This window comes from Theropithecus gelada, chromosome 12 (genome assembly GCF_003255815.1).
Source record: "Theropithecus gelada isolate Dixy chromosome 12, Tgel_1.0, whole genome shotgun sequence".
In the NCBI taxonomy this organism is placed as follows: Eukaryota; Metazoa; Chordata; class Mammalia; order Primates; family Cercopithecidae; genus Theropithecus; species Theropithecus gelada.
The window spans coordinates 66,790,334-66,805,698 of NC_037680.1; the positions used below are offsets into that span (position 1 = coordinate 66,790,334).

Genomic DNA, 15,365 nt, shown 5'->3' on the forward strand with positions numbered 1-15,365 from the left:
CTCCACACAATAGCCAAATCTGATCTTTTTAAAACACAAATCCTTACTAGAGTCTTGCATTCCACTGCTTAAAACCCTCCCATGGCTGCCTATTTCTTCTGGATTAAAACAAACACCTTTATCAAAGTCTTCAAGGCCCCTTACCACTTCTTCCACTACATCCCTTACTACTCACTCCCTATACTCCAGCCACTCTGGTCTTCTTTCAGTTCCCTAACATTCTACACTCTTTCCTGCCCCAGAGCCTTAGCAGCATGCTGCCCAAGTGGAAAAACGCTCCATCCTGACAACACGTTCTTCTCTTCCAGGGTACCACATTCTCTCTTTTTTCCCCCTTGCCCCAATTCTGCTTCTTTTCAGTCTCCCTCACTGACGCCACCTCCTCTGCTTGACCTCTTGCTCACTGCGCCTAAGCTCCATATTAGGCTATCTCCTCTTTCCTACATACACACTTCCCTTAACTCCTATGACTTTAGATAGCATCTATATGCTGATTACTCCCTGCTATGGACTGCACTGTGTCCTTTCGAAAAGTCCTATGTTGAAGCCCTAACCCTGATGTAACTGTATATGGAAGCAGGGCCTTTGAAGAGGTAATTAAGGTTAAGTGAGGTCATAAGGGTGGGATCCTAATCCAACAGGACTGGTGTCCTTATAAGAGGAGGAAGAAATACCAGGGATGCATGTGAACAGAGAAAAGGCCATATGAGGACAGAGCAAGAAGGCAGCGGTTTATAAGCCATGGAGAGAGGGCTCAAGAGAACCATCTGCTGATACCTTGATCTCAGCCTTTTAGTCTCTAGAACTGTGAGAAAAAAAATTTCAGCAGTTTAAGCCACCAAGTTTGTGGTATTTTGTTATGCAGCCCTAGAAGCATAATATACTACGAAATCAGTCATGCCTTTTCCCTTGAATACCGAACTCTTAAATCTGCCAGCTAAACAGAACCACATGGATAATAAGTATCTCACATTTAACATGGCAAAAGTACAACTATTAATTCACAAACCTCCAACTACCCTGCTCCTTCCCTAATCAGCCTCATCCATCAAGTAGCACAAGCTAAATACCTTGGAGTTACTCCTGATTCATTATACCAGCAAGTCTGTTAAGCCCAAAACATGTTTCAAATCTATTCACTGTATTCAACTCTATACCTCCACACTACTCCAAAGCCAAAATCTCTCCAGACTGTGCTGTCCAACAGAACTTTCTACAATGATGAAATCTATAATTTCTGCTGTCCAGTAAGATAGTCACTAGCCATTTGTAGCTATTAAACACCTGGAATATGGCTGGTGTGACTGAGGAACTGAATTTGTTTTCTTTAAATTTAATTAATGTATATTAAAATTTTAAAAGCCACTTGTGGCTAGTGGCTATACAGTATTGGACAATATAGCTCTAGACTAATGTAATAACCTATTATCCAATCTCACTGCTTCTACTCTGCAACCCCTACAATCCATTATCCTCAAAGCAGCCAGAATCATGGTACTAAAATACAAACTAGATTATGTCATTGCCTGTTTTATACTCGTCCACAAATTCCCATATTTAGGTTTAAATCTTAACTCCTCACCAGAGGCCCCCATGTACCCTTTTGAGAGCATGTTACATCACTCCTGCCCTCGATTCAGACACAGATTGCCTCCATTTTGTTCCTTTAACAGGCCAAGTTCATTCTTACCTAAGGGTCTTGAGCTAACTTTTCTCAATGCCACAATATTCTTCTCTCAGTTCTTCATGCAGCTGACTCTTGTCATTCAAATCTCAGCTTAAAGGACAACTCCACTGAGAGCATATTTAATCATCCAATTTAAAGTAGCTATCTGGGAGACTTACACTTTGGACATGATAGAGTAACAGGAACCAGACTTATCCTCCTACCTGAAACAACTATAAAAACAAACACAATATATGGATCAATAGTGTTTTCAACACACTGAACATCAAGCAATAAAGAAAAGTGGTCTCTGAATATCAGAAAACAAACAAGGTAAATCCTAGAACAGCTCCAACTTCATGCCTTGAGTGAGTTCCCAGGCCCAGTATAGTCCCTCATTTGAGAAGATGAAGCTATGAGTCTAGGGAAACCAAGAGAGCTAGAATTCCCAGAACAGAGTACTAGAGTGGAGAGAGCTGCAGAGAGAAAGCCCTGGAGATCTGCAGGGTGTCTCTTTTAAGTACTTAGCTTAGGAAAGGACTGTGTGTGTGTGTGTGTGTGTGTGTGAGAGTGTGTGTGTGTGTGTGTGAAGAAACTACATGATTAGTCAGTTTTCACACTGCCCAAGACTGGGTAATTGGTAAAGGAAAGAGGTTTAATCGACTCATAGTTCCACATGGCTAAGGAGGCCTCAGGAAACTTACAATCATAGCAGAAGGCAAAGCAAGCTTGGATCTTCTCACATGGCAGCAGGAGTGAAAAGAGCGAGGAGCAAAGGGAGAAGAGTCCCTTATAAAACCATCAGCTCTCGTAAGAACTCACTACCATGAGAACAGCAAGGGAAAAACTGCCTCCACGATCCAATCACCTCCTACCACATCTCTCCCTGGACACGTAGGGATTACGGGGATTACAATTCAAGATGAGATTTGGGTGAGGACACAACACCTAACCACACCACTACACGAGACTAAGGAAAGAAACACAGAAAATGATTACAGAGAACACATGACAGGACTAAAAACAGCATGTTCCCCACCACCTGGACTAGAAAAACTCATGATTGATGTCATGGAGCACTGCACAGAACACAAAGAAAGATCTTGCCTCAGTAGTGGGAAATAATTAGCCCTAGTTGGAGCATTGCTCCAATCCTGCAAAAAAATAATAAATCTTATAACATTTGAAAATATTAAGATGTTTCCCAGGAATTTAAATTCATCTCAGAAGAAATCTCAAAAATACTTAAAAGAATACAAAAACATCCAGCACCCAACAAAGTTTACAATATCTATAATTCAATAAAAAATTATGAGCTATCTAAAGATGCAGGAAAATACTAACCATAAAGAGGTGATTTAAAAAAAGAGAACTGACATAAATATAAAAACTAGCAGAAAAAAACATTAACACAGTTATCACAAACATAACCTATATATCCAAGAAGTTAAATAGAGACACAGAAGATTTTTCTTTTTAAAAAAAGAACCAGCCGGGCGTAGTGGCTCAAGCCTGTAATCCCAGCACTTTGGGAGGCCGAGACGGGCGGATCACGAGGTCAGGAGATCGAGACCATCCTGGCTAACACGGTGAAACCCCGTCTCTACTAAATAATACAAAAATCTAGCCGGGCGAGGTGGCGGGCGCCTGTAGTCCCAGCTACTCAGGAGGCTGAGGCAGGAGAATGGCATAAACCCGGGAGGCGGAGCTTGCAGTGAGCTGAGATGCAGCCACTGCACTCCAGCCTGGTTGACAGAGCGAGACTCCGTCTAAAAAAAAAAAAAAAAAAAAAAAACCAAATCATACTTCTAGAGATGAAAACTGAAATGAATGTATAAGCTGAAAAATACCTGGATGAGATTAAGGGCAGATTAGATCTTGTAGAAGAAAAGATTAATGAACTTAAGGGCACAGTAACAGAAACTATCTAAAATGAAAGAGAGAAAAAAAATTTTTTTAATGAACAAAGCATAAGTGAGCCTTACAGAAGTATGACCAGAATTCCTGAAAAGGGAATGGGTGGAAGAAAAATATTTGCAGAAATAATGGCAAAAATTTTTCCAAATTTGACAGAAATTATAAACCTAAGTAGCTCAACAACCATAAGCATTAGAAATACGAAGAACACCAAAGCACATCATAACCAAATGGCCTGAAACATGTGATCAAGAGAAAATCTTAAGAGCAGCAAGAGAAAATAAAAAGACACAGGAACAAAAATAAAGAAGAGAAAAGACTTTTTGTAGGAAATTAAATGAGAAGACAGTGTAGTAACATCTTTAAATTACTGAAATTAAAAACCAGAGTAGAATCGAATTCCATACCCACATCTCATACAAGTGAACTCAGGTTTCACCTGAGGAAATGAAAGAAGAGCAAACAAGATCTAAAATAAGCAGAAAAAAAGGAGGAATGAATACTGGAGCAGAAATCAGCAAAATAAAAAATAAATGAAAACAAAAATCTGTTTAAGATCAATAAAATTAATAAACCTCTAACTAGATTGATCAGGGAAAAAAAGAGAAGACACAATGACCAATATCAAGAATGAGAGCCAAAAATCTCTACAGAGTCTACAGATATTAAAAAGATAATAAGGGAATATTATTGTCTTAGTCCATTTTGTGTTGCTATGACAGAATACCACAGACTGGGGTAATTTAGAAAACAAAAATTATTTGTCACAGTTCTGGAGGCTGGGAAGTCCGATATCATGGTGTCAATATCACACGAGGGCCTTCTTGGTGCATCATCCCATGGCAAAAGGCAAGGGTGAGATAGGACAAGAGAGCAGGAGGAAAGGGGGCTGAAGTTATCCCTGTATCGGGAACCAACCTGCAAAAACTGGAAGAGCCCTCATGACCCACTCACCTCTTAGTGGTCCCAACTCTCAACACTGCTGAGTTGGGAATTAAGTTTCCAACACGTGAACTTCAGGGGATATATACAAAAAAGCAATTATGAACAACTTTATGCTAACAAATTGACAAATTCCTTGAAAGGCTCTGATATGGTTTGGCTCTGCGTCCCCACTCAAATCTCATGTTGAATTGTAATCCCCAGTGTTGGATGAGGGGCCTGGTGGAAGGTGATTGGGTCATGGGGGCAGATGTCCCCCCGTTGTTCTCATAATAGTGAGTTCTCATGATAGCTGGTTGTTTTAAAGTGTGCAATACTTCCCCCTTCACTCTCCTGCCAGCCACATGAAGATGCACTTGCTTCCCCTTCATCTTTAGTCATGACTGTAAGTTTCTGGAGACCTCCCCAGTCATGCTTCCTGTACAGCCTGTGGAACTGTGAGCCAATTAAACCTCTTTTCTTTATAAATTACCCAGTCTCAGGTAGCTCTCTATAGCAATGTGAGAATGGACCAATACAGAAAACTGGTACCAGAGAAGTAGGGCATTGCTATAAAGATAACTGAAAATGTAGAAGTGACTTGGGAACTAGGCAACAAGCAGAGATTGGAAGACGTTGCCTCTTCACTCTGCTAACTGTTTTCTTTGCTGTGCTTCTAGAAGCATTTTACATGATATAATTCTACTTGTCTGTGTACAGGCCTTGGGAGCCACCCCTTGCATCAGTGTAGACTGGATGCTGGATGGATTCAAAGGAAATTGTGTATTTTTGTTTTTGTTGCCTGAGTTTTTGGGGTCAAAGCAAAAAAATTACTGCCCAGATTAATGTCATATCATTTTCCTATATGTTTTCTTCTAGTGATTTTGCAGTTTCAGGTTGTATGACAACATCTTTAATCCATTTCAGTTTTTTATTAAATATAATATGAGGTATGGGTCTAATTTCATTTTTCTGCACATGGATATCCAGTTTTTCTGACATCATCTATTGAAGAAACTGTCCTTTCACCATTATGTATTTTTCGCATCTTTCTTAAAAATCACTTGACTGCAAATATATGGATTTGTCTCTGAGCTTGCTATTCTTTTCCAGTGGTCTATGTATCCATCTTTATTCCAGTACTATGCTATTTTGATCACTAAAGCTTTGCAATAGTGTTTGAAGTCAGTACAAAGTCTCTAGCTTTGTTCTTTTTGCTCAAGATTACCTTAGTTATCTGCAGTCTTTTTTGGTTCCATATAAATTTTAGAATTGTTTTTTTCTATTTTTTTGAAGACTGACATTGGGATTTTGATAGGGATTACATTGAATCTGTAGATTACTTTCGGTAGCATGAACATTTTAAAAATATTCTTCCAATCCATGAACATGGAATACATCTTTTTATTTATTTGCGTCTTCAATTTTTTTCATCAAAGTTTTGTAGTTTTCAGTATACAGATGTGTGTGTGTGTGTGTGTGTGTGTGTGTGTGTGTGTGTGTCTGACATGGTCTGGCTGTATTGCCCAGGCTACAGTGTAGTGGCATGATCTCAGCTCACTGCAGCCTCTGCTTCCAGGGCTCAAACCATCCTTTTACCTCCTACCTCCTGAGCAGCTGGGACCACAGGCACACGTCACCATGCCCAACTACTTTTTGTTATTTTTGTAGAGATGGGGTTTTGCCATACAGATTTTACCTCCTTGGTTACATTTATTTCTAAGTATGTTATTATTTTTGATGTTTTTGTAAATGAAATTGTTTTCTTATTTTTCAAATAGTTTGCTGTTAGTGTATAGAAATGCTGATTTTTATGTGTTGATTTTATATCCTACATCTTTACTGTATTTACTTATTAGTTCAAACAGTTTTTTGTTGGAGCTGTTAGAGTTTTCTACATATATATATAAGAGCATGTCATCAGCAGTGACAGTTTCACCTCTGCTTTTCCTGTTTGGATCCTTTTTATTTCCTTCTCTTCCCTAATTGCTCTGGCAAGGACTTTCAATACAGTATTGAACAGAAACAATGAGAGCAGGAATCACTGTCTTGTTCCTGATCTTAAATGAAAAACATATACCTTAATATCTAACTTAATTGGTAAAAGATTAAATGCTTTCCCCTAAAATCAGGAACAAGGAAAAGATGTCCACTCTCACCACTTATATTCAACACTGTATTGGAAGTTCTATTCTACGCAATAGGGTAAGAGAAAGAAATAAAAGGTATCCAGATTAGAAAGGAAAAAGCAAAACTGCTCTTACTTGTAAATGACATAACTGTCTCTTTAGGAATTCCAGTACAGTAGAATCGAATTCTATTCAATTCTAAAGCAACTAAAACTAATAAGTGAGTTTAATAAGTCTGCATGATAAAGGTAAATACAAAAATCAACTGTATTTCTACAGACTGGTAAATAACAATTAGAACTGAAAGCTTTTTCAAAAATATCATTAATATGAAATACTTATGGATAAATATGACAAAAGATAAGACCTATAAACTGAAAACTAAAAATCCATGCTCAGAGAAATTAAAGACCACTTACATAAATGGAGAAATATATCTTGACCACAGGTCTGAAAAGACTCGATAGTGTTAAGATGTCAATTCTCTCTAAATTCACCTGCAGGCTTTTTTGTTAAAATTGACAAGTAACTCTAAAATACATATGGAAATATAAAGAACCTATACAGCCAAAGCAACTTGGTGAGATACAAAGAACAAAGGTGGAACATTATCACCACCTGATTTTAAGACTTACTATAAAGCAACACTAACCAAGACAACAACCATGATTGACATCTACAGACAACTGTAACAAAGCTACACAGACAATTCGGTGGCAAAACAATACTCTTTCAACAGTTGGTACTGGAATGATTGTATTTCCATATACGAAATAAACTTTGACTTATACAGATGATCCATACCCCTCACCATATACAAAAATTAACTCAAAAGTGTCATATGAGAGTTTTGATCAGAACTCAAAACTGCACAGATCTAAAGGCAAAAATATATTCCCTTAATGATATCTTATCTATAGTGTTAATGTTTTATTTATAGTGTGTTAATGTCTCCTTTAATGTTCTCAGTTTTGTGTTTTCAGATACAATTATTGAGCTGATACTGACTTCTAATTATCTTCCTCTTTAATTTCTTTTTTAAAATCCTTTCCTTGTTGTATCTCACACAAGATTCCTCAATTCCTTCAACAACAGTAAACTCTGAAATGTATTAAAAGAAGATGATGCTAAAAGTAATTATTAAAAAAATTCTGGTTGTTACCTATTGCTGTTTCTGGCATAGCAAAAAGACACTTTTCTGTAGCCACTCGAAATTGCCCATGGACTGAGAGACCAACTCCCTAGAGAAAAAAGGCAAAAAAAGAAAGGGGGGTATTAAAAATATTGTTAAAAAGCAAACAATTCACAAACTTACAAACATTACATTACAAAGTACAAAGCAAATAAATTATCTTTATACTCCACAGGAACTTGTTTCGGGGATAGGCTGTCCCCACCTCCTTCAATTAACTTTGAATTCCACGAACAACACATGACTATATTCCCCTTTATTAAACATTTACACATGAAGTCTGACCATACCCCCATCCTAGTCTGGTTATTCTCTTCCTCCACAGAGACACATAGCTATTATCAATTTGATAAGTAACCCACAGATTTTTTTCCCTATGTATTTCTTATATTTGAACAAATGTATATACTTATCTGATACATATTTTATATATAATAATATATACAACTATACATATATAAAATTCACACTCTATTCCATGGCCTGCAAGGCTCTACATCACCTGGCCTAGCCTAACTTTTTGACTTTATCACCCATCACTCTTCCCACATTCATTCCACTAGCCATGGGGGCTTCATGCCATTCCTCCAAAATTTTAAGCTTTTACAATTTCAATTAATCATAAAACTTCTAAGGTAAGAAGACATACTAGAGAAGGCCACTGCCTGCTCAATCACTGTTTTTTCTCTAAGGGAATCTGCTCTTCCCAGAGACTTTTTTTTCCTTTCCCCAGGAGGGGCTGAACTAGGGATGGGCAATGGACCCAAGGGCAGCCAATGGAGACCAACCAGAATTCAGAGGCCTGGGGCGCAAAGGGGCAGGGGTGAATTAGACAAGGTTCTTACTCCTAGGTACTTAAACACAGTGCGCAGTTGTCAGCTGATGACAGGCAGTGAAGCTTAAAGGTCATCTGACATTTGAGTTAAAGATGACATGATAGCCAAGTAAAAGCTGTTATTATATGCGGTAGAGACAAAAAAAACAACAACAACAAAAAAAAAACCCTGAGAATGCTGTAGTCTGTACAAGACAGAAGACAAAACAAACACATAAAAAGAAGCAGAGAGAGAAAAATAAACACACAACTTAAAATTGCCTTAAGCCCACACCTGCAGTCCAATTTTCAGGAACATAAGCAATGCTTATGGTCCCTGAACTTGTCTAATAACTGCCCCATTCTCTTTTGAGGATCTTTTTGAGTGAGTCTCTGTTCTTTCCAATTAAAATGTCTCTTCACCACATTTTCAGTTAGAACTAGACCTAGATCCTGTCGTCAGCAACACACAACATAAGTATTTGGGCCCCCAGCATATATTCACTGAAATACTGTCCTGTGCTTTCCCTCCCAACACAACCTCCTAACACTGCTGTCCCTGACTAGCTATTCCCATCACATCTTCTGGAATCTTAATTCCTTTACAAAAGAACAACCTAACAGACCAAATTCTCTACAGAGGGCCCTCTCCACCTCCTGAACTCTATGGAAAAAGAAACTTAAAAGCCCCATATTACTTCACACAGAAACTACAGATCCATGCAGAGTAACTGATCCATTGATTCCATTCGTTATCTTATATTACATACTATGTTTTGTTTCAGCATTGGCTGATAATAGTGAATTAAAGAAAAGACATCAAGATTCGAGTAAAAAGTTATTAATGAAAAACTATCAGAATAAGAGACCACGGACAAAAGTATCATTAAGAGCCAATTTTAAAGCCTTTCAATAAAGATGAAGGTTCAGAATAGTCAAGCCACTTCACTTGAAGATACTAGGAATACGCTGAACCATTTCAAATGTAAAACCCTAATGGCAGATTCATAACTAATTTTTCTACCTTACATCAAAGAATCTATTATAGGTTACTTGTAAGCAGTCCCCCTTAACTTCTGAAATTTGATTTTACATTTTATTTGACCATTAATCTTAGCTGATACTCCTTTGCTAGATTAAAAAGGTTCCAAAGTCTTCAAGTTTTATTGTATTAGCTAATTTTTATACAGATTCATTCTCCAAATACAATACTTTATTCCAATTCCTACTCTCCCCAAATACTCTCCCCCAAACCTACCAAACCCAGTAGTCAAATCTCATTTTTCATCAAGCTGACCACTAGCTAAACAGCTCAGTAATATGACAGTTGCTCATTCCTACTTTATGAAATGCTTTACTGGATTTTGAGACACCATACATTCCTATTTTAAAATCTAACTCATTAGTTGCTCTTTCATTTCTCCCTGATATCAAAGTGTTGATCTGCCACAATAATTAGATGCCATCTTTCTACTCCACTTCACTCTACCCCACTGAACTCTGTCCTGTCTACATCATTCCCTAGGAGATCTCTTCCAGCCCTAGGATTGTAAGCACCACCTAAAACACTAATAAATTATTTCCCCATCCCTGATTTCTCTACTCAGCTATTTAACATCTCATCTTGAATGTCTAGTAAGTATCTCAACCTTCACACATCAAAAGTAAATCTCTTGATTTCTCCTTAAGTGTGCTCCTCCCTCTGTCTTCGTCTCAGTAAATAGCACCACAATTTACCAAGCCGCTCAGGTCAAACATCTCAGCATTACCTTCTTTCCTTCCTACCCCACAATGTAATCTACGAACTATCCTGAGAGATCTAACTTCAAAATATATCCTGGACTGGGCCACTTTTCACCACCTACACCATTACAACCCTACTTGAAGCCTTTATCCTTTCTTACCAGGGCTAGTGTATCTTGCTTCTACTCTTGCCACAATCTATCATCTCCATACCAGTCAAAGCACACTTATTCAAATGTAAAACATATCACGTCCTTCTCCTGCCCAAAAGTCTCCAGTGACTTCCCATCACACTAAAATATTATCATGACTGATATGGTCCCATATGATCTGGTCCCTTTCTACCTTCCTGATTTTATAGTCTACCATTCCCCACTTTCTCACTTTCTCTCCAGTAAGCCACACGGGCTTTCCTTTTTTGTTTTTTTTTTTTTAACTTTCTTGATGTATAATCCACTTAAAGGTACACAAACAGTAACAAATAGTAAGTTCGCAAGCATATAGTTTCAATGAGTTGGCCCCAAATGAACACACCCATGTAACCAAAACTCAGATAAAAACTATCAGAAATTGCATTATGCACCCTGTCAGTCACTACACCCTCCATCCTTCAAGTAGCTACTATCTTGACCTCTAACAAAGGATTAGAGCTTTTTCTGGCTTAGCTAGATATAAATAGAATCACAGAATATATATTACTATCTGACTTCTTTCAGTCAACATTATGCTTGTGAGATTTTATGTTCTTGTATATAGCAGTAATTGTTCTTTTTCACTGCATAGCATCCTTTTGTATGAATAAACAATGTGTTAATCCATTCTAATATGAATGGCTACTTGTGTTGTCTCCATTTTGGCTACTGCAAATAACAATTCAGTGGCCATTCTGCATATGTTTTGGTGCATAAGTGCACACATTTTGGTCAGATATAAGTAAAAGTGTCAGGTCAAAGAGTTATTAATCAGCCAGGCACGGTGGCTCACGTCACGCCTGTAATCCCAGCACTTTCGGAGGCCGAGGTGGGCGGGTCACCTGAGATCAGGAGTTCAAGATCAGCCTGGCCAACATGGTGAAACCCTGTCTCTACTAAAACTACAAAAATTAGCTAGGCATGGTGTCATGTGCCTATAATCCTAGCTACTCGGGAGGCTGAGGCAGGAGAATCGCTTGAACCTGGGAGGTGGAGGTTGCAATGAGTTGAGATTGCACCACTGCACTCCAGCCTGGAGGACAGAGCAAGACTCCATCTCAAAAAAAAAAAAAACAAAAACCAAAAACAAAAAAACCTATTGATTCATTCAATTGTAAAATATATCAAAATTTCCTAAGTGGTAGTACCAATTTCTACTCCACTAGCTGTATACAAGTTTGCTGCCTACATCCTCACCAACACTTCAAGATGTCCTTCACATTTTAGGCATTCTAATGACTATATGTTAGTATTTCACTGCAGTTTTAATTTGCATATCCTTGATGATTAATGCAGTTGAGAGCTTTTTCAGGTTTATTAGCTATCTGGGTATCTTTGTGAAATGTCTAACCTTTTGCTGTGAAAAGTCTGTTCTAACCTTTTGCTTTTTTTTTTTTTAACTGGATTTTTGAATTGGTAGAAATTCATATATTCTAGACATGATTCCCTTATCAGATGTATACCAAATATGCTTTCAGTCTGTGGCTTGCCTTTTCACTCTTTCAAGGATGGCTTGGAATGAACAGAAGTTCTCATTCTTAACACATTACAGTTTGTTCACTTTGCTTACGGTACATTTACTGTATTATTTCAGTAATCCCTCCCTAACCCCTGGGATTGAAATTTTCTTTGTGAAAAGGTTTTTAAAGATTTACTTTAACAGTTACGGATTATATAAAAATTTGACCATTTCATCAAAATTTTGAAATATATGAGCATAAAGTTGTACATAACATCCTCTCGTAATCTTTTTTATGGCTATGGGTTTTATAGGGATGTGCTATTTTTCATTTCTAGATTTGTAACACACTCTGCTTTTACCTTTGTCTTTAACAACTTATCACTAAGGATTTATCAGTTTTAATGGTCTATAAAAATAATTTTCAGCTTTGATATTTACTGTTTATTGATTTTAAATTTCTTTTTTTTTTTTTTTGGATTTTGATCATTTCATTGTGATGTCATATAAGGTTACTGCTCACGTTCCAAACATTTGGGATTTCCCTGTTATCTTTCTATTACAGATTGCAACCTTAATTCCACTGGGGACAGATAATATATTCTGTAAAACTAATCCTTTAAAATATATTAAGACGAATTCCATGGCCTATTTTGGCAAGTGTTTCATACACATGTGAAATGGAACGTGAATTCTGTAGTTACTGAGTGCATGTTAATTAGGTCAAGCTTATTAAACAATGTTCATTCAAATCACATATGTGCATATAAAATACGTGCACAAAAATATACGTACTCAGTATGTCTTTGTTTCATCTGTTACTGAAAGAAATATGTTTGAATCTTTTCTTTCTTATGATTGTGGTTTTACCTATCTCCCCTTTTAGAGCTTTCCACTTGTTTACAAGATTAGTCATTTTTATTTACTTATTTATTTTGAGCCAGAGTCTCACCCTGTCGTCCAGGCTGCAGTGCAGTGGTGCGATCTTTACTCACTGCAACCTCAGTCTCCTGCGCTCAAGTGATTCTCCTGCCTCACCTCCAGAGCAGCTGGGACTACAGATGTGCGCTGCCACACCCACCTAATTTTGGTATTTTTAGTAGAGATGGGATTTCACCATGTTGGACAGGCTGGTCTCCAACTCCAGGCCTCAGGTGATGTACCTGCCTCGGCCTCCCAAAGCTGGGATTACAGCCATGAGTCACCGCACCTGGTCACAAAATGAGTCATTTTTATTTTATTTTTATTTTTAATTAATTTATTTTTTTGAGACAGAGTCTTGCTTTGTTGCCCAGGCTGCAGAGCAGTGGGGCAATATCAGCTCACCGCAACCTCCGCCTCCTGTTTCAAGCAATTCTCCTGCCTCAGCCTTCCAAGTAGCTGGGATTACAGGTGCCCACCACGACACCAGGCTAATTTGTTTATTTTTAATAGAGACGGGGTTTCGCCATGTTGGCCAGGCTGGTCTCAAACTCCTGACCTCAGGTGACCCAACTGCCTCAGCCTCCCAAAGTGCTGGGATTACAGGCATGAGAAACTGCACCTGGCCAAGATTAGTCATTTCTATTTTTATTATTTTTATTTTTAATTTTTAGAAGACCAATTCTGTCCACAGTGTATGAATGTTCTAGGTGAAGCTGGGGTGATGGGGAGAGTGAGGTGAAGACAGCATCTATAAATCTCATGACTTTGTTGTTTTGTTTCGTATTTTTGGAGACAGAATCTCCATCTGTCACCCACGCTGGAGCACAGTGGTGTGACCTCGGCTCACTGCAACCTCTGTGTCCTGGGTTCAAGCGATTCTCCTGCCTCAGCCTCCCAAGTAGCTGGGATTACAGGCGCATGTAACCATGCCCTGCTAATTTTTGTATTTTTAGTAGAGACGGAGTTTCACCATGTTGGCCAGGCTGATCTCGAACACCTGACCTCAGGTTATCCACCCACCTCGGCCTCCCAAAGGGCTGGGATTACAGGCGTGAGTCACCGCACCCTGCCAAGATTAGTCATATTAAAATGTTTGAAAATATCATGCCAGGAGAGTTATTTCAGATAGGCAAAGGTTTGTTCGTATAGTTTCTCCATTTTAGTACTAGTGCCATATTGTTCACTATGGAATTCATTAAGTAATTCTGCTTCATATTTAGTTATAAACCAAAGCTTTTCGACAAGTACTTACAAAGTATCTTTCTGCAGTTGATTGATTATAAAGTATTGACTGCGCTCAATAATCAGTGATCTTAAAATGGTAAAAAGCTGAATAAAGTTTGAAACAGATTGACCTAAGCCTTATCTTCTAAAGAAGCAAAAACGGAAATCTAGGGCTTGCCAAGTTTGGCCTCTAAGGGCTACACCTCAGGAACTAGGATAGCCTAGATTCAAGCCATCATTCTAGGATGACCTAGAATTAAGTCTAACTTCAAATTCTCTGAAGTCCTGACTAGACTGAGATTATCTGGGACTGCTAGTGCCCTTAGCCTGAACACCTACCAGAAACAAAGGTCCATCTTCTTTGGAGAGAGAATATCATCCTAGGACTCAAAAATATCTGCATTTTAAATACTCAGAAATAATCAGACATATGAGAAAAGACCACAGCTAAAGACACAACAGAAACAGACTCATAGGACATTAAAATTTAAAGGTACCATCTAACCATTCTGCAATTATGGTATGTCCTACCTCAAATAAAAGTTTTTGTCATAAAATGTACGTCATGTGATATTTAAAAAGTTATACCACTTTCCTCTAGTTAGTGTGGTATGCTATCTTCTTTCTTTTAACCCTTCTGTGCCTTATATTTATGGTGTCCCAAGCACTCTGATAGTCACTGTTTCTTAACTGTGTTATTATTAAACAATCATCTTCACGTAGTAATATAATCTACTATAAAGAATGTTAATATGGACAAGCATAATTAACATTTGAACACAAACGGAAAAAGGATGTGACTGTAGTCAAACTCCTACTCTGTCGCTATAAAAATGACTTCCTATTTAAGTTTTTGGCATCCCTAAAGGCAAAATTTAGGCAACCTAAGACTCTACTTTTTAATTAAGAAACCTAGCTAGATGAGTTTTCAGACTGTTCAATAGGAGAAAAAAGCCGACACAGCTCTATTTTTGGCTTTAAAAGAACATCTCATTATAATTACTTTAAAAAGACAATTAAATCCATTCAAACATATAAATATGTTAATCTGCAACTAGGAATCAGCACTCACTCCCATATGTTCAGATATTACTATTCTAGACAAAAAGCAATTTTTTAAAACTACTCCTTGTGGAGCAGGGCTAACCCATAGGCAATGTGCCCAGAGTAGCCCAATATTAACTT

At 37.8% G+C, this 15,365-nt stretch overlaps 1 protein-coding gene across 2 annotated transcripts in view; it reads right to left on the bottom strand.

Annotated features, from left to right (window-relative positions):
• Positions 1-15,365, bottom strand: part of HIBCH (3-hydroxyisobutyryl-CoA hydrolase) — a 117,118-nt gene that overhangs the window by 49,659 nt on the left and 52,094 nt on the right. For both annotated transcript variants that reach the window (XM_025403891.1, XM_025403892.1), the window contains exon 7: positions 7,796-7,874. In XM_025403891.1, coding sequence (XP_025259676.1) covers positions 7,796-7,874 — 79 coding nt within the window. The remainder of the gene's footprint in view (positions 1-7,795; positions 7,875-15,365) is intronic.